Consider the following 18507-nt stretch of genomic DNA (forward strand, 5'->3'; position numbering starts at 1 on the left):
TAGAACTCTGCTGTTAAAATAACATGAAAAGAAGCATGATAGAATTTTTCGATGTTAAATATAAGAGTCTATTCAATTTGAGTAGGTGTGTAAAGCTCAGACACTCATAAATTCACACTCAGTTTAGCTCAACCATCCACTATTTGTTGTGGCCCAGTATTTGAAAGCCAGTATTTTCACACAAATGCTATAAAGGTGATCATAAAGTTTATAATCCACTGGGGAAAATCCAATAATTAAAGGCAGTATTAAATTTGTGATTTATCTTCTTAGTCACCTGTGAATTGGTATTTTTTTTCTTATCCATACAAAAATAATCGCAGAATTTTGGGCACCAAAATTTTGTAGCTTTGGAAGGTTTTTTGTTTTGTTTGACCATGAAGTGAGTGTAAAGGGGACCTTATGAGAGTTGCTTAAACTCTAATACCTGCTTTGTTTTTTTTCTCTCTTTTTTTCCAAGAGATAAGAACTAAGATCAGAGGAATTCTTTTACTTACTTAATAATACATTGCTTTTGATAGTTAGCCAAAAAGTCTAGCACAGCTAATGAAAGCACGTTTGGTTCCCTTCATCAATGCGGAAGAAACCAGCCAAGGTAAATCCTCTTAATTGTCAACTATAAACAATCTTTGACACCTGACCAGATACTCTCCATAGTCTCTTGTGAAACAGGGCACACAGAGGATGTTATTAGGAAAACCTGTTCCCAGTGTACTGACTCTCTAACCATCACTTGTGGATACTTTCCGAGCAGATAAGCATTGTGCAAGTATCTTTTTAAATGCCCCCATGACATCTTTGTTTCTGATGCTGTAGATGAGAGGATTGAACATGGGTGTGATGATGGTATAGAAGGCTGATACCACCTTGTCCTGCTCAGGGGTGTGAAATGCCTGGGCAGCACATATGTGTAGAAGGCAGCCCCATAGAAAATGCTGACTACAGTCAAGTGGGAAGAGCACGTGGCAAAGGCCTTCTTCCTGCCCTCAGACGAGCGCATGCGGTGGACGGTCAACAAGATGAGGGAGTATGAGGTGGAGATAATCGAGATGGGGATGAGCAGCATGAGTACACAGCAGATGTACATCAAGGTTTCGTACAAGGATGTGTCAGCACAGGCCAGTCTGAGAACTGCAGGGATCTCATAGAAGAAATGGTCGATACTGCGGGAGCCGCAGTAGGGGACATTCATGGTGATTGGGGTGAGCAGAAAGCCATCCAAGGACCCACTGAACCAGGCTCCAGCAGCCAGAAGAAGACACACTTTGCGGTTCATCAGGGCTGGGTACCTAAGAGGGTTGCAGACAGCCACGTAGCGGTCATAGGCCATGAGGCCCAACAGGAAGAACTCTGAGCCAATCATGGTCAAGTAGAGGAAGATCTGGATGCCACAGGCTGCAAAGGAAATGGTCTTCTCTTTAGAAACCATGTCCACCAGGAGCTTTGGGACAGTGGTACAAATGAAAAGGGTGTCCATGATGGACAGCTGGCTTAGCAGAAAGTACATGGGCGTGTGGAGGCGGGAGTCCACCTGGATCAAGAATATCATGACCATATTTGCAGTTACAGCCACCACAAAAATAGCGAAGATGACCGCAAAGACAATCCCTGTAGTTCTAGGTTTTATCAGAAGCCCCAGGAGGATAAGGTCAGAGGATGAAGTTCTGTTCTTCATTGACGTTGCCTATGACAGCTCCAGAGGAGCAGGAAGCCACAAATACCAGGGGGAAAAAAGGAGAGAGAAAACACTTTCTGTATGGGAGAAACTCACATTGGAGATGACACCTCAGTGGCCAATGGTTCCAATAAAATTTTCAATGTCATAATGCTAGAGACAAAAACAAATGGACCAAGAGACATATCATAAATCATAAACTATAAACCTGTTCTTTTTTTTCTCTTTGGAGAACAACACTTTTTATATTGTGTTTATGCTGCAATACATAAACTGTGCTAATTGCATAAGAATTTTGGTGTTTGCTGTATCTTGCTTAGAGTTTCAGCTCGATCTGCCCAGTTTGTTCTGCATTTTTGGCCTTTAGAATCTCATCCAGCACATAGTAGGGCTAAGTAAATACTGGTTGGAGAAAAGGATGATTGATTCATTGATTATTTGGATGGCTAAAGGTGAGCAGAATAAACAACTTATTAAGTGAAAGGTGTAAAGGAAAAAAACAAATACTTCCTGTGTGTCTTCTCTATTTTCAATACTTTCATTTCTGACACTTCCGAATATGTGGGGGTTCTCCCCTTACCTTGGAAATCTCCAACTTCTAGGCACTAGATTGGTGTCTTACAATTTAATTCAGTTCTCACTCTACCTTTCTGGAAATGTCCCATAGGTTAGGGGTTCAGTTCCATAAGACTGACCCCACCTCAGATGCCAGATGCAGGTACAGATCATCATTCCTGCTTCTAAACTACTGGCTGTACACTGGAGTTTCCCATGACTCCCTCCATGAATTCAACTGATTTTCTAGAGTGTTTCATGGAGTTCAGGAAATCATTTCACCTATTAAATTGGCTAGGATATAACTCAGGAACAATCAGCTGCAAGAGTACATAAGGCAAGATTTGTACAAAGAGGCCATTACTCATTGATGATTAATTAAACCTCTAACTCTTCTCCTTGGAGACTTCGGAGGTGGGAATCTAAAAATTCCAAACCTCTCATCATAAAGTTAGTTTCCTGGCAACTAGCCTCCATCCTTAGGGTTTTCCATAAGTAACCGCATTAACATAAACTCAGGTGTGGCTGGGAGGGACGTGTTATGAGTAACAAAAGACACATACGAGGCTCTTTTCATTTAGGAAATTCTGAGGATTTTAGGATGTTTGTGGCAGGAACAGGGACAAAGACCCAATATGTATTTCTTATTACACATCACATTATCACAAAAGTTTAGAAAAATATGTTTAGCCATCACGAATAAAATGTTTAAGTTTCCAGTCTCATTTTCCTAGTTTTTCCCAGCAGCTTTGCCACTCTCTACTTATTCTTTCTTGGATGTTTTCAGTCTGATCTCAGCAGAGCAAAGAGATCCTGAGAAGCCTACAGCAGACCAGATCACTTTATGCTCAAAACTCTGCTATGACACTTCATATCCCACTTCAAGTCCTATCCTGTTGTGGAATTTTCACTCTGTGAGGTCATTTCCTCCCCCTTCCAGTGCATTAACCCTGGTGCTGCAGCTCCCATGGCCTCCTGGTTGAGTCTTCATCCCCACTCTCTGGGAGCTCCCCAGCCCACGTCCTTTGCTTCTGCTGTAACTCAGGCTTGAGTCTCCCCCTCAAATCTGTATGTGGTCATCCCCGCGTGCCTTTCAAGTCTTTCCTCAAAGTCCACCCTCTTAGAAGGATCTATTCTTATAGGACTTGAGTATTTGTATTTTTCAGATTCATTATCTATTATACATATTCATTTTATTTTGGGTTTCTCTACTGCTCACTAGAAAGTAAGACCAACATGAGCAAAGATATTTGCCTATGTTGTTTACTGTGTGTTTCCAAAATATAAAATGATGTCTAACATATGGTAATTATTGAATATTTAATGAATGACTATGAAACATAAGTCCATAGAATACATAGGGTTTTTTTGCTTTTTAAAATGATATATTTCTAGTAGAATTCCTAAAAAATACACCCAAGTATGTTCTATAAAATGTGCGAAGTTGAAGTAAAATTTAAATGCTATGCCTTGTTTACCTTCAATTCAATGTAACATCACCCCAGAATAGAATCCACCAGGATTTTTCTTAATAAGAAACATAGTTCTAAGAAACAGAAATACGACAAAAACATCTAAGCTCCAACAGCAACACAAATTTCATCTCTTAGTCATTGAGGTTTTATGTATACTCATTTGAGACGATCACTCTCGGTGACTTGAAATCCACATTCATTCCAAAAAGAGAACTCACCACTTTATCTCATTTTATCTCTCTTCCGAGTCTGGTTTGTTGTGACAGCTATTCATTGATTATGCACCAACTATTGTGCAAAAGAGAACAGTAGCTTGAGATGTTCTTTTCCATCCAGAGATTGTATTGTGATCTTAATAATGTTTGAATTCAACTTCTGTTGCCCATATAAAAGCACAGAACATCATTATGCATGATTTTTCTTAGCAGCAACTTTCCATCTATTATCAGAAAAACTGTGTATTAAAATGCTACTATTCATTTGGTATTTTAATGAAATTCACAAATCTATAATAAATTCAATTTAGTATTAATTCAAACCAATAGTGTTAAGAAGAATAAATTTTCTACTCCAAATCAAAGATCCCAGTGTTCTAATCCCCAGACTATAAATATATTTCTTTACTTGGCAAAATTGACTTTGCAATTGTATGTTAGGGATGGTGAGATGAGGAGATTATTCTGGAATGTCTTGTTGAGTCCGATGTTGGGACCTTTATACAGGGGTGCAGGAAAGAGGGAGGCAGGGATCAGAGGATGAGATGTGACATTATGAACAGAGGTGCAAGTGATACAAATGCTGCTTTTGAAAATGAAGGGGGACGTGAGGCAAGGAACCGAGTGGTCTCCAGCATCCGAAAATGGGCTAAGAGATGAAATCCACCCTAAAACTTCCAGAAAGAAGCATAGCCTTCTTGACGACTGAATTTTAGTCCAGCATGCACAATTTTGGGTCTGCAGCCTCCAGAACTGTAAGATAATAAATTTGTGTCATTTTTAAGGCACTGAATTTGTGGTTATTTGAACAGTAGCCACAAAAACCTAAAATACTCTAAATAATTTTATCAGATTTTAAACGTAAGTATAATTGAGGCATGCTGCTAATAATAAAACAGCTAGCAATGCTTATTCTTTGCCAGGTGTCTTTCCACACACTCTAGTGTTTTGATGTAGCCACTCTTCACAGCACTTCTGTGGGGGAATTACTATAATGATTACCATCTTGTGGTTGGGTAAACTGAGGCAGAGAGGGCAAGTGGCAGAGCTGGGTCCTGACTCAAAGACTAAGACTTTGTTTCTCATACTCTCCACGGCTACATTCAACTGATCCATAAGTGAACAGCATCCTTTGAAGCATCAGTTAAGTTTATAACCAGCTAAAACAAGTCAAAGGAACACAGGTTACAAGGCCGTAATCACACTCAGGAAAAATTTGAATTTCTGGTCAAAAGTTGTCCACAAAGGCACAGAGTAACAAAATGAAGGTAAATTTCAGAAACCCCAAATGCTCTCTAGCTCCTGGACAATCTCTAGTTATCACATACCTACATGCAGAGGCCTTGCTTCCAACTGAGGTCCAAGTGAAAAAAAAAAAATTCCTCATCAAATGTACCCTGAGAAAGATTCTGCAAACACCAGACTCAGAAGCATCCACTGCTGAGGGCAACTCATTATTTCCAAGCAGACATAATAATGTCCCACCCAATGGTCCTGCCCTCAGATAAACACCATTGCAGAGGCAGCCTTGTAAAGATGGCACCATGTTTCCTTTTGAATCCAGATTTGAATAATATCCTGTGTATTGAGTGTCAGGGAAAAGTAACAGAGTTCATTTAAGAATAAATAACTGCTGAGGTCAAGACCATTATTTAAAGTTCAGTGAAGAAGAAACAACAAAGATGTTTCAAAATATTGCATGGAAATGGGAATCCCGTCTCAATCCTTGTGAAATCAACTGAAATGTCCTGAAAGCTGTCCTATCAGTAATTTACAAATCTAAAACCATCAGTTAAGTTACTGAGTATTTTTAATATAATTTCCCTCCTCTGCTATATTTTCCTAGGTAAACCTATATTTTCCTAGGTGTTCCCAAATGGGGAAGGAAGATAAGTTTTTAAATCAGCATTTAAAAAAAGACAGGGTAAAATGCTAACTCTGTGATCAGACCTCAGCATTCTTATGGTTATGCCTAATGTTTTTTGAAGCACAATGCATCATTCTCTATACCAAATTCTCCCTACGGGTGGTGTGGTACTTTGAGAGTTCTCTCACTGTGAATCTAAGACTAGCGGTTACATGGGACCTGATGCTTTTGATACAAATATTCCCTGCTTGAGCTGGATTGGATTTTGTTTTTAAATATCAGTAGAAAACTAAAGGTGTTCCCAGCCTTATTTTTCAGTCAGGTGGTCCCCTCTCCTGGGTGATTTCATAAAAATGACTCCCACCGCTTTCTCCGCTGAGTATGTGTGAATCACTGAACACCTGGTGCCACATTCCTCTAACTCGTGTGCTGTGTGAGGCTATGAGATGTGCTGAAATGTGAAGCGGGGAGTCTGACTTGACTGCACTCGGCTGTGCATTGGATGCCCAAAGGTAAGGGTTTGGAGTGTAAGTTTAGCTCGCTTTGACTCTTCCCTGCAGTCAAAGCACAAAGAAGTTTTTTTTAACAGGCTAGATTCTGGAGAGCCCTGGTGACTTTCCCTTCTGCCGTACAGGACGCAGAGTGTAGAAATGGGGTTCAAGCTGTCAACATTATTCAACTTGAACCTCTGATAGAAAGCCGCCCTGTATCAACACTGAATATCAAAGGAGGGCTGTCATGAATTGCCGGTGGGAAAGAGCGTAGGTGTTACTTCTGTTAGAGAGAGCACCACGTCAGTAACAGGACTTAAAAAATAATATGTATGAACTTCCTCTCTCAGGGAATTTTATTTAGAAATTAAAAAAAAAGTGAGCGACCTTGTAGAAATAGTAAGAAAGCAGAGGCAACGTAAGCACCTGCTAATGGACATACACAAAATAGTTTAGGTTTTAATATTAGAATTAGTTACAGAATGTCCTTTACGACAGGATGTGGATCTATAATCATTATGTATGACAGTTTCATTGTATTCTTAAGAGAAAAACGTGGCAGTTACAATCTCATTATATGTATTATAATATATATAATATATAAAAACATATATGATAATGATATATGTAACACTGAGCGTATGTGATAAGGATGTACATACACAAACATGTATATATAATTTAATGTGCGTATGTTGAGCACATGCACGTGCATATATATGTAATTATGAAGTAAACTAAAGTTTCACTGATGGTGGAGTTTCAAGTGACACCAGTTTGTTCTTGACTATATTTTCTGTCTTCCTACAATTGTAGATTGAATGTATAAAAGTAATTTACTTTCAAATCAAAGAATAAGCCTCCTGTTTGCAACTTGGGCAGTAAATACATATACTTTTTGGCTTTGCAGTCTTAAAATGTTGGTGGAGTGACTAAGCTATGATAAATTTATACCAGAATCCTGCCCATATCTGCTCCTGCATTCTAGACAGAATCCACCTGATTTCTTCTGACTCTTACGCCTCTGTACCACAGGGTGTCACCTGAAGTACATGCTTCTAATCGTAAAATAGACACTTTAGTCTCTGCAAGTTAAATTTGGAAAGACTTGGTAATATACATACATTTAAAAAAGTCAGATAATAGGAACTTGTAAACATGTAGCATATTAGATAAGCAAAATAATATTTTAGCAAAGAGAGAAGAAATACAAACAAAAGAATGCCCGTAAGTGATGAAGACTTACTCATTGTTGTAAACAACTCCAGTTTGCTCGTGTAAATTTCCCAGTTTTCGACAATCACGTCAAACTCTAAGATGTCACTTTACCCTTCGCTCCTCATGCAGTTTTAACCTGATCCTTAGGGAGAAACTGTACCTCACTGCCTCGGGTGAAAATCCATGCGACACTGGGAAAGTCACTTTTCACGTTTGTTACTTGCCAAAAGCACATCAGAGCAGCCCCTGTCCCCAGGGTTATTGGGAGAATTTTGTGTAAGGCCCTCATGAGAGTCCTGGCACTTAAGACTGTTTTTGAAAAGTTTAGGACCTTCCCTCACACAAGAAAAGTAACCTTCTACTTTGCTAGTCGTGGAAACAGAACAGGTTCCAGAATGAGAAAATGGTATTAATTTCTGAATTTGAAAATGGTCAGCACACATAACCTTGTCTTAATTACTTTAATCCCCTTAGCCTAACTTTCCTTGTATTTAGAGCAAACATGGCAGTAAAAATAGTATAAAATTCATAATTTTTAGATTGTACATCTAAGATTATAGAAACATGTATTTTCAACTAAAAACTAGCACTGGACCAGTTCTCTGTCTTAAGACATTTACTATCTAAAAATCATTTAATACAGGCACAGTGTATGTTGTAATTTGGTTCTTAAAAGTACTCAAAGGTAAAGATTTTTATCATCTTTCAAATGAGAAAAGAACATTATTTGTAGGCACCCCTGGCTTCCATCAAATGTATATTCATCTTTCTTTCATGGAAGTTGCCCCACGGTTTATCCAGGGATGCAGGAATGCAGCTGTCTCTGTTGCAACTTCATCCTCTCTATGGAAGGTCAGGGCCAGAGACATGGATTTACCTACGTTCAATCATGTTTCCTTATTTTATCTTCCTAAGGTTATTGGTTACTGATTAAAATCACTGCCTATTGCAGGTAAACACTGGAAATTCGGGAAAAGAACAATTTTAATAATGTCAACTGATATATCCTAAGCCTTGTCCTAACACTTAATTTTTCAGTCAATATGGAAAAAAAATTTTTTTTCTGTCTCTACACCAGAGCAAATGCTTATATTTGACACTTACCTCCTGTTTGCGTCAAAGGAGGATGGCTATCTATGACAAATCTAGCAAAAAGCAATGATGTTTCTTTGCAGGAGCCACAAACTTAAAAGGCTTAAATAGAAATTATATCAGAATTAGTGGATTTGGAAGGGATTTAAGTATGGTTCTTTTGATCCAGCTTCCCCCTTGATAAGCAATTCTGTGTGAGCCTGTAAAAGTTACCTAATTTATATGATTTTCAGTCTCCACTGTATCTCTTCAAACCTGGATTTCCCAGGAAGAAGAAAAAAAGAAGAATTATGTAAACATTAAAATGTATATTTTCAAGTGTGAAGTCTTCTAAAATGAACTTGCCTTCATTCATTCAAACTAATACTATTCTACATCAGGAAAACTTCTTGGTACTTGGGGTGCTTCAGGGAACAAAATCAAAATCCCTGTCCTTGCTTATGTGATGAGTAAAATCTAACATAATGGAATAAACTTACATCAAATCAAATCAAATCAAATCAAATCAAGCAAGATGGACTAGTAAGAGTTTGTGCTACACTGTATAGCACAGGGAAATATACACAAAATGTTATGATAAATCACAGAGAAAAAAATGTGAAAAAAAAGAGTTTGTGCTACAGATTTTATCACTGTTATATTGTTATCTAATTATGTAAACCAAGGTGATATAGTAGAACAGAAATCTTACCTATTTTCTTAAAATTTAATTATCTGGGATTTTGAAAAAAGCATTCACTGGGATGTTTAGTAAATATTTGGCAAGACCATAATAGGCATGCAGAGTGAATCGGATCTCTCTTCAACACAATCCCAACTGAAAACAAATTAAAATGCTTCTGGTTTTAGGTAATTCTATATGAATCAGCCTGTTGTTTTAGTTAAATAACCTTTCAATGCCATGAAATTTTCCATTATTACAATTGTCCAGCTTCATTTAAATCACTTCTTTATGGTATTATTATCAGAAGTTTTCAACACTTTTTCACGTGGTCATGGTTATCAAAGCTGTTAGCAGGACTTCACTTTGCCCACAGTGAGTAGTCTAATTTGTATTGTTTGTTTTCTGAGAGGGAGATAATTAGGGTTCTTCATTGATTTCCATTTAAAAGAGGTACTGGGGATTGAACCCAGGACCTCGTGCGTGCTGAGCATGCACTCTACCACTTGAGCTACACCCTTCCCCCCTTCACTTTCTAGTCAACAGAGATCTGTATTCTCTTCTCCACACTAAATAATTTTCTAAATATTTGCAGTATTGATGATCATTCCCTTATATCTGAAACTTTCTTGGTATTCAGAAAGGATTTAACAAAATATTTATTAAGTAGACTTTATAGCATCCATGATTATAACTTGTATATTATATAAACATACATTTTATAAAGTGCCAGTGAAATAAATATTTGGAAGCAATGGTTCATTTAATTTTATGCCCACATTCCTCACCTGTAGAAAGACCCCAGAAGGGGTCTGACTGCCTCTGAACACAGAGCATCAGGTCCTTGGTAGACCAGCCTAGCTGGCATACAACAGAAAACGAGCATGGATTTTATCAGCATGTTACTCCCAAAGGGTTTTTTTTCCCCCAGGTCATTATCAAGATTAACAAGCTGGCAGCTGCATATGGTGCCACATGCTTCTCTCTTTTGGAAATTGTTTTATCAATTAATAGTAAGGTTTGGTACAAAATCACGAAGTCAGAAGATGTGGTTTTGAAGTTTTCATCTGCCTCTTGCTTGGGTGAGGCAATAGTTTACTCTGAACTTCAGCTTCTCTATACCTCCCATGAGTGTAATTCCTTTCTCAAAATACTTGGCAGGACTTTGTGAAGAAGCAGAATCACAATCAGAGAATGCAGTTAAATATGCTTTGAAAAAAGGGGGCAGTATTCCCTTCACCTTTTCCCCATAGTCAAGAAAACTACTTGACATCTTGTGAATATGCAACTGGTATTTTGAATTAATTTATATTCTTAAAATTCATAATTTTCATTCTCAAGTTAAATATATTTAGGCTGAAGAGGAAAATGTGATGACCACAATTATCTTCTACAAAAATTTGGTAACATTTGACTGGGAAAAAAAATCCCCTAGTCATCCCTTATAAGATAAGACTAGTCTTGTGAGTGAAGGGAGAGGACACATACTATATATGATGTGATTTAATTTTTTTATTATTAATTTTTTTATTGAGTTATAGTCAGTTTACAATGTTGTGTCAATTTCTGGTGTACAGCACAATTTTTCAGTCATACAAGAATATACATATATTTATTTTCATAGTCTTTTTCACCATGAGCTATGACAAGATCTTGAAAATATTTCCCTGTACAGTATTAACTTGTTTATCTATCTTATATATGCCGGTCAGTATCTTAAAGTATGACATACAATAGAAAAACACACACATCAGAAGAGACAAGATGTATAAATCATCACAAAGTGAACACACCCATGCCACCACCCATGAGGCAAGGAATAGACCCTTAACAACATCACAGAAGTACCTCCCCACTTCTGCTCCAATCACTAACTCTAGAAACTAAATTTACCTCCCTTGCCTGTTGTTTTTCAGATACTTTTGAAATATTTATCAATTGTAAATGTTAAATGCCCTTGTGAAATGTGCAAATGACTCATCTTGGAAACGTGAAAACTAAAGCCATGTAGCAGCAGCCCAGGTCTAGGCAGGACTCTGAGGAAATTGGAAAGAAGACATGAATGTCTAGGGTAGAGGGGGAAATGGGAATTGTGAAGTGAAAGATTTTGTGGATAGAGGTGCTAACAAAGCCAGGAAGAAGGAGAAGACAGAAAGTATTAATGCAGAGACTAAGGGATTTAAAAGAGAATGAAATTGCATTGAAATAACACTGATATTTTAGAATGGCCATCATTCAAAAGTCCACCAATGACAAATGCTGGAGAGGCTGTGGAGAAAAGGAGACCCTCCTCCACTGCTGGTGGGAATGCAGTTTGGTGCAGCCACTGTGGAAAACAGTATGGAGATTCCTCAAATGACTAGGAATAGACTTACCATATGACCCAGGAATCCCGCTCCTGGGCATATATCCAGAAGAAACCCTACTTCAAAAAGACACCCGCACCCCAATATTCATAGCAGCACTATTTACAATAGCCAAGACATGGAATCAGCCTAAATGTCCATCAACAGATGACTGGATAAAGAAGCTGTGGTATATTTACACAATAGAATACTATTCAGCCATAAAAAACGACAACATAATGCCATTTGCAGCAACATGGATGTTCCAGGAGAATGTCATTCTAAGTGAAGTAAGCCAGAAAGAGAAAGAAAAGTACCATATGCGATTGCTCATATGTGGACTCTAAAAAAAACCAAAAACAAAAACATAAATACAAAACAGAAACAGACTTATAGACATAGAATACAAACTTGCGGTTGCCAAGGGGGTGGGGGGTGGGAAGGGACAGACTGAGATTTCAAAATGTAGAATAGATACACAAGATTATACTGTATAGCACAGGGAAATATATACAAGATCTTGTGGTAGCTCACAGCGAAAAAAAAATGTGACAGTGAATATATGTATGTTCACGTATAACTGAAAAATTGTGCCCTCCATTGGAAATTGACACAACATTGTAAACTGACTATAACTCAATAAAATAAAATTTTAAAAAAAGAAAGGACACTGATATTTTATAAACAAATCCTGGTTAGTTTTTCTACTTGAAAAGATTCATCACTCCAAGTCATTCTTTCATCTTTTTTTTCTATCTGTTTATTTGATTTTAGAGTAAGATCAAATTTTTAGGAGCCTTCCGAGGCAAAAGTAACTCCATGATTAGCATATTGCTGAGAACGTGTTATATTCAAATCAGCATCCATGGAGGAAACGTTTTTTTACTCTATGTTGAAGCTAGGGTAACATAAGGCTGAGTAACCTCTTCTTAATCTAGTGTGAACTATAAAACCACTCAAAAATAGTCCAACATATTCTAAGCTTTCTGTTGATAGCTAAAATAAACACCAGGCGAGTCAAATTGTCTTTGTCGTATTTTAGTACCTCATATGCAGTAGGAAGTTAAAATTAGGTAAATGACTGGAGAGTCCTCAATGAGTATGGTGTTTGGTAAAGATTCTATCAAAATCCTACATCTGTCAAAACTCCACACTTAACCAAAAGCTAATGAATAAAAGAAGTATTGTCTACCAGTCCACGAAACGGAAAGTTTTAGAATAGGAACATGGACCAAGGGAGCTGAGTTAACTAATGAAATGTTTTGATTTAGTCATTCTATGTTTATCTATGATGTTTCACTGGGGAATGAATGGTAGTTGTTGAAGGATTGAGCAATGTTATCATCTTAATTACAGAAGTCAATTTTAATCAATCTGTAAATATTTACTAATTTCCAGGCACATAGTGGTCATGACTTACAGTTTAATTTCAGAGCTTAGAGAACACCGACATTTATAAAAGGTAACTAAGAGTACCGAACCCAGAACTCAATTGAATTGTCTTCACCAAAGTTTTCTAAATAAAGCTGCTACACTATTACCATTAGAAGGTATTTAATTTGCATTGAATAGCTGACATTAAATCAGCAAGGACATGATAATTGCTCCTTGCAATTTCTTTTTAAAAGTTTGTCAGCAATACAGACACAAAAGACACACGAACACAGGCAACATGTAAAAACATCTATTCAGGACCTCAAGGGATGTTTGGCCTGCCTGAGATAATTTATAATGCTACTTGAAGAGAGTGCTCTCTGGAAGGTGTCTGTCAGTGAATCCAGACAAGTCAGTTGCCTGATGCTGAGATGCTGGCGGCCTTCAGCTATATAATTTTTTTAATGATGCTCGCAAAGGATGCTTCTGCCTGGTATAATTCAGGACTGTTAAAATGATAGTGACTATTTCTCAGAACCAAGGACATATTTTCCGGAAGGACTGTGTGCCACTGGCGACAGCACCAAGGATGTTAGTGTCTCCTGGACACATCCCCCGCTCTGATTTTCTGGTGGGAGGATGTGCATCTCCCCAGCACTCTTTTTAGAGCTGTGGCCACGTCTTTATTTCTCAAGCTGTAGATGAGTGGGTTGAGCATCGGAGTGAGGATGGTGTAGAAGGCAGACACAACCTTGTCTTTCTCTGGTGTGTGATACAAATGGGGCAGCACATTGGTGTAGAAGGCTGCCCCGTAGAAAATAATCACCACCATAATATGGGAGGAACAGGTAGCGAAGGCTTTGCGCCAGCCCTCGGCAGAGTTCATCCGATGCACAGTGAGCAGGATGCACGTGTAGGAGACGGAGATGACAGATACAGGGATAAGTAGCATCAGCACGCAGCAGGCATACATCAGGGTCTCATAGAGCGATGTGTCAACACATGACAGCTTCAGGACCGCTGGGATCTCACAGAAAAAGTGATTGATCTCTCGGGAGCCACAGTAGGGGAAAGTCATGGTGACGGGAGTCAACATGAATCCGTCCAAGGAACCACCAACCCAGGAGCCCACCACCATGAACAAGCAGATCCTGCGGTTCATGAGGTGAGGGTATAGAAGAGGGTTGCACACAGCTACGTACCTGTCATAAGCCATGAGTCCCAGCAGGAAGAATTCTCCTCCGATCAGGGTCAGATAAAGGAAGATCTGAATCGCACAGCCCAGGAAGGAGATGGTCTTTTCCTCGGACAAGAGGTCTTGTAGCATCTTGGGGACAGTGATGCAGATGTAGACGGTGTCCATGATGGAGAGCTGGCTGAGCAAGAAGTACATGGGTGTGTGAAGGTGGGAGTCTGTGTGAATGAGCAGAATCATAACCAGGTTGGCTGTCACAGCCACCAAAAAGATGGAGAAGACCACTGCAAAGATAAGTCCGGGAAATGCAGGATGTGTGATGAGACCCAAGAGGATGAAGTCAGTGGAGTTCTGGAGAACCGCCTCCATGCCCATGTCACATGATAGCTCCTGGAGCTGCAAAGACAGAAAGTTGTTGGGTTAATCGATAATCCAGTACATAGGCAGGGGTGGGCAACATGACTAGTATGCGTGAAGAAGCAGAGTGGAATAAAGGAAAGAACACTGACCTCAGAACCATTTTGAATCCCGGTTTCAGTATTAATGGTCTAACATTAACATCAGACAGAGAAATTAATCTATGAATGAACTCAACTTCATCACTTGTGAAGGGTTATCATAGGTCTGTATCTCTGCAGGCTGGATGTAAGATGTAAATGTAATAATTCCTACAGGATCACTTTCAAATTTTTCTTACTTTTTCTTTCAAACCATCTTCTATACACATTTTATAATCTTACTTTAGACTGAAAATTGCCTGAGTTTGATAACTGTGCCTTACTCTTCATGTTGTCTTGCAATCATTATGCATAGGTTGATGAAATGTTAACTACTCTCTGCCATTTAGACAATTACATTGTTAATATCATACATAGAAATCCATTTGTGATTTCATAAATTGATAGAAGATAAACATGAAGACAATAAATGCAAGTAAATTTAATCATTTTGGCTCCTGTTATTATTAGACTATTTTGTGAATGGTTTGAACATTAAGGATGAACCAGGCAGTGCTACAGCCTTCAGTGAAGGTTCAGGACCCACTGGCCACTGGTTAGATGTTGTGCTGCCAAGGAAGCTCATGTTTTAGGCAAAGGTCACCTTAAGCGCTTGGATCTACTTTTTCTCACAGGATCATTTGGGGTCCTAAATCTCAAATGAGGACCACTTAGCTTTACTCCATTCCACGAGCAGGACTTTGGGTTCATCATCATGGTGGTCCTTCTGGTTGACGCCATTGAGTCGGGTTGAGATTTTATGACTTAGTAAGGCATCATATCATTTCATGATGACCTAAGCTTCTCTTAAATCATTGTTCAGCCAAACATTAACAGAGTTTCTCTGGCAGGGTGGCATTCTGAAGTTTTCAAAATGTTATAGGGTCCTAGAAATCCATTTTTTAAAAATTTCCTTAACAATTTTTTTCTACCTTGTTACTGATCCTTATGTGTATAAGTAAAGATAACTCCAGATGGACAAGTGATTCCTGAATTTAGAGAGAAAAAGATAAATTAATATTAAAACTCTCTTGAACTAAATGGAATGAAAGCTTATAGCTTTTATTCTTCAGAAATGTAATTATGCATTTCTTAGTTGTGTTCAGAAACATTGAAGGGTGAATTGTTTATTATTATTACAATTATTTTGTACTGTATTTCTCTCCATCTCAGTGACAGAATGACTGAATAAGTATACTTGTATAAAAGGTATTAGCTACCAATACTTTATCTGTATTTTTTATTCCATAATGGTCAAATATATTGTTTCTGAGACATCAAGAATGAATAAGTCCTCCTTTATGCTGAAGCAAACCCTTAGGAACAATAGAAAGAATTTTTCTTTCTGAGTGCTCATTAAAGATGGAGTTATATTATGAGTAATAGTCTAGAAAAATAAGCAAAATTCCAGAAGGAAAATGAAAAGCAATTTTATGTTGGTCTGTACTGGAACTTAAATTTAATACACCTTCTCAGTTGAAAGGGAGAGAAACAAATGACTGGATATTTAGTAAACTCTACCTAAATATCAAATATTAACTCTCAGTTAGTTCAGTGGAAGTCAGCTACTTCATCCTTCTTTAATACGTGAAAGATTTACCTGTCACAAGCACAACGCTGAATCATAGAGAAAGAGACTGAATTTAAGATATTGCAATTATAAGGCTTTGCAATAACTGGTTGGATATGAAAATATTCACACAGACAGAGGTTAACTTTACCTTGACCAACAATCTTTGCTTTTCCACTTAGACACGTTATAGATTTTTATATGTCACTTACTGACAGTATCAAATCTGCTCCTAATGAATATTTCAAAAAAGCACTGAAAATGAAATAACCATACCATCTGAAAATTGCCTACGAAACTTTAAAAAGTTTCTTTACAATCAAAATATGGGCCAGAGAATTTTATCTCACACAAGCAATCACTCAGATTGGACTCCACAGAATATTCGACAGAATTCATCAATCTTATTGCCTCGAGTCTTCTTGATTAAGGAATGCAAAATTTTTCTAGCTCCGAGACCCTGTCTTGGAGTAGATCCTAGGATAACAGAATACAGAAGCTGAAGGAGAAGAGAGATAAGCCAACTTTTTTATTTTTAAAACAACCAGAGACTCAGTGAATAAAAGAACCACAGATTGGATCCAGGCTGCTTGTGTGCGTGTGCGTGTGCATGTGCGTGTGTGTGTGTGTGTAAGAGAGAGAATATTTGAGTGTAGGGAATAGATTTTGCTAGGGGAGTAGCCCACTATGAGGCTTAGCACAAAGGAGCATATTTTATTTTTGCAATGAAATCAAATATATAAACCAATGTGATATGTGATCAAAACACGGAATCACTACTGTACTGTGGATTATTTGGTGTGACAAGTAAACAATGACAATGTTTGCATTATGATCATGATGACATTTTATGATTTATTTCTTTTTGCATCAGTTCCCAGGATCTCATTTTAACAATAATGCAATGTAATGTGTGATTTGGTTTATTTACATGTAGAAGATCCTGGATCCCATTCCCCTCAGCCTTTCTATCATTATCATCATTATTCCCTGCTCTTTCTTAGATTTTCTCCCATTTCCCTATCTAACTGAAGTCCTTTTAAGAGAGAGAGAGAGAAAGAAAGAAAGAAAGAAAGAAAGAAAGAAAGAAAGAAAGAAAGAAAGAAAGAAAGAAAGAAAGAGAGAGAGAGAGAGAGAAAGAAAGAAAGAAAGAAAGAAAGAAAGAAAGAAAGAAAGAAAGAAAGAAAGAAAGAAAGAAAGAAAGAAAGAAAGGAAGGAAGGAAGGAAGGAAGGAAGGAAGGAAGGAAGGAAGAAAGAAAGGGAAAGAAAAGAAAGAAAGAGAGAAAAGAAAGAAGAAAAAAGAAAAGAAAAGAAGCATTTAAAAGCCTGTATTTGCATGATCTCAGTCGCAGGCCTGTCTGCTGTTCTAGAAAGAGAATGCACTGACCTCCAGGACTGGGTATAACATCACCTGGCATTGCTACAAAATCACCTGCTTAAGCAGGGGCTGGGGCGTGGGAGGATCCAACTAAGGGAAGGAGGGCACTGGGAAGGGAGACTGGATTCTCCGCCGAGGGAAAGGGTGGTGAGTTCTGCCAAGAGGCCTTGATTCTGTCTCTGGTATACCGCATGGAAAGAAGAGGCAAGGAGATCAGAGAGGGTCTCTATGCAGAGGGCCAGCGGCACATTTCAAGACAACAGGCCTGGAATTGTTCTGGGAGATGCCACAGAAATGCAGACACAGTTCAGACTCTCACAGTATGTTGTAAAAAGAGACCTCCAAATGAGATAGGTGGTGTTATACCAGGCAGAAGGAAGAGCCCAGATGGAGAATTCTTCGAACAATCCCTTCTGATACCCTGTACATGCTCATTTAAATCTTCTGTATGTTATGATGTTTTGATGTCTTAAAAAGCTATTCTAGCTGTGGAGAGACTGCCCGTCCCTGGGCTAGTCAACTTGTAGCGAAAGCAAAGGGCCCAGCATGTCTCTGATAGGCAAACTAACCAATCCAGAGCCAGACACCCTCCCCTGGCAAGTGCACCCCTGGGGACAAGCTCTTCCTGCTTATTCACTCCAAAACTAGACACCAGGCAGCCAATCCAAAGCCTGCCCAAAGGATTCAAACTAGCCCATCCTTAACTGCTTCCCCTGCCCTGCCTCATCTTTCCAGCGGAAAGCCTGATAAAGGCCACGCATGGCCAAATCCTTTCCCCTTGTTCCTGCCTTTTGCCTCCTGACCCCCTGCTGACTCTCCCATGTGACCCTGCGTGGTATGCTGTGCCTCCTGCCTGTTGGACCTTGAGTATAATAAACTTCGTATTTTCCTTTTCCTGA

The 18507-nt window shown here is 38.5% G+C and overlaps 1 protein-coding gene and 1 pseudogene across 1 annotated transcript; both read right to left on the minus strand.

Annotated features, from left to right (window-relative positions):
• Window positions 1–722: 722 nt before the first annotated feature.
• Window positions 723–1675, minus strand: LOC140689228 (olfactory receptor 2T11-like; annotated as a pseudogene).
• Window positions 1676–13560: 11885 nt separating this feature from the next.
• On the minus strand, window positions 13561–14538 carry LOC140690278 (olfactory receptor 2T2-like). Its single transcript, XM_072951942.1, has one exon. The coding sequence runs from the start codon at window positions 14536–14538 to the stop codon at window positions 13561–13563; it is 978 nt and encodes a 325-aa protein (XP_072808043.1).
• Window positions 14539–18507: the final 3969 nt, after the last annotated feature.

The sequence above is a fragment of the Vicugna pacos genome, chromosome 3, assembly GCF_048564905.1.
Source record: "Vicugna pacos chromosome 3, VicPac4, whole genome shotgun sequence".
Taxonomy (NCBI): Eukaryota; Metazoa; Chordata; class Mammalia; order Artiodactyla; family Camelidae; genus Vicugna; species Vicugna pacos.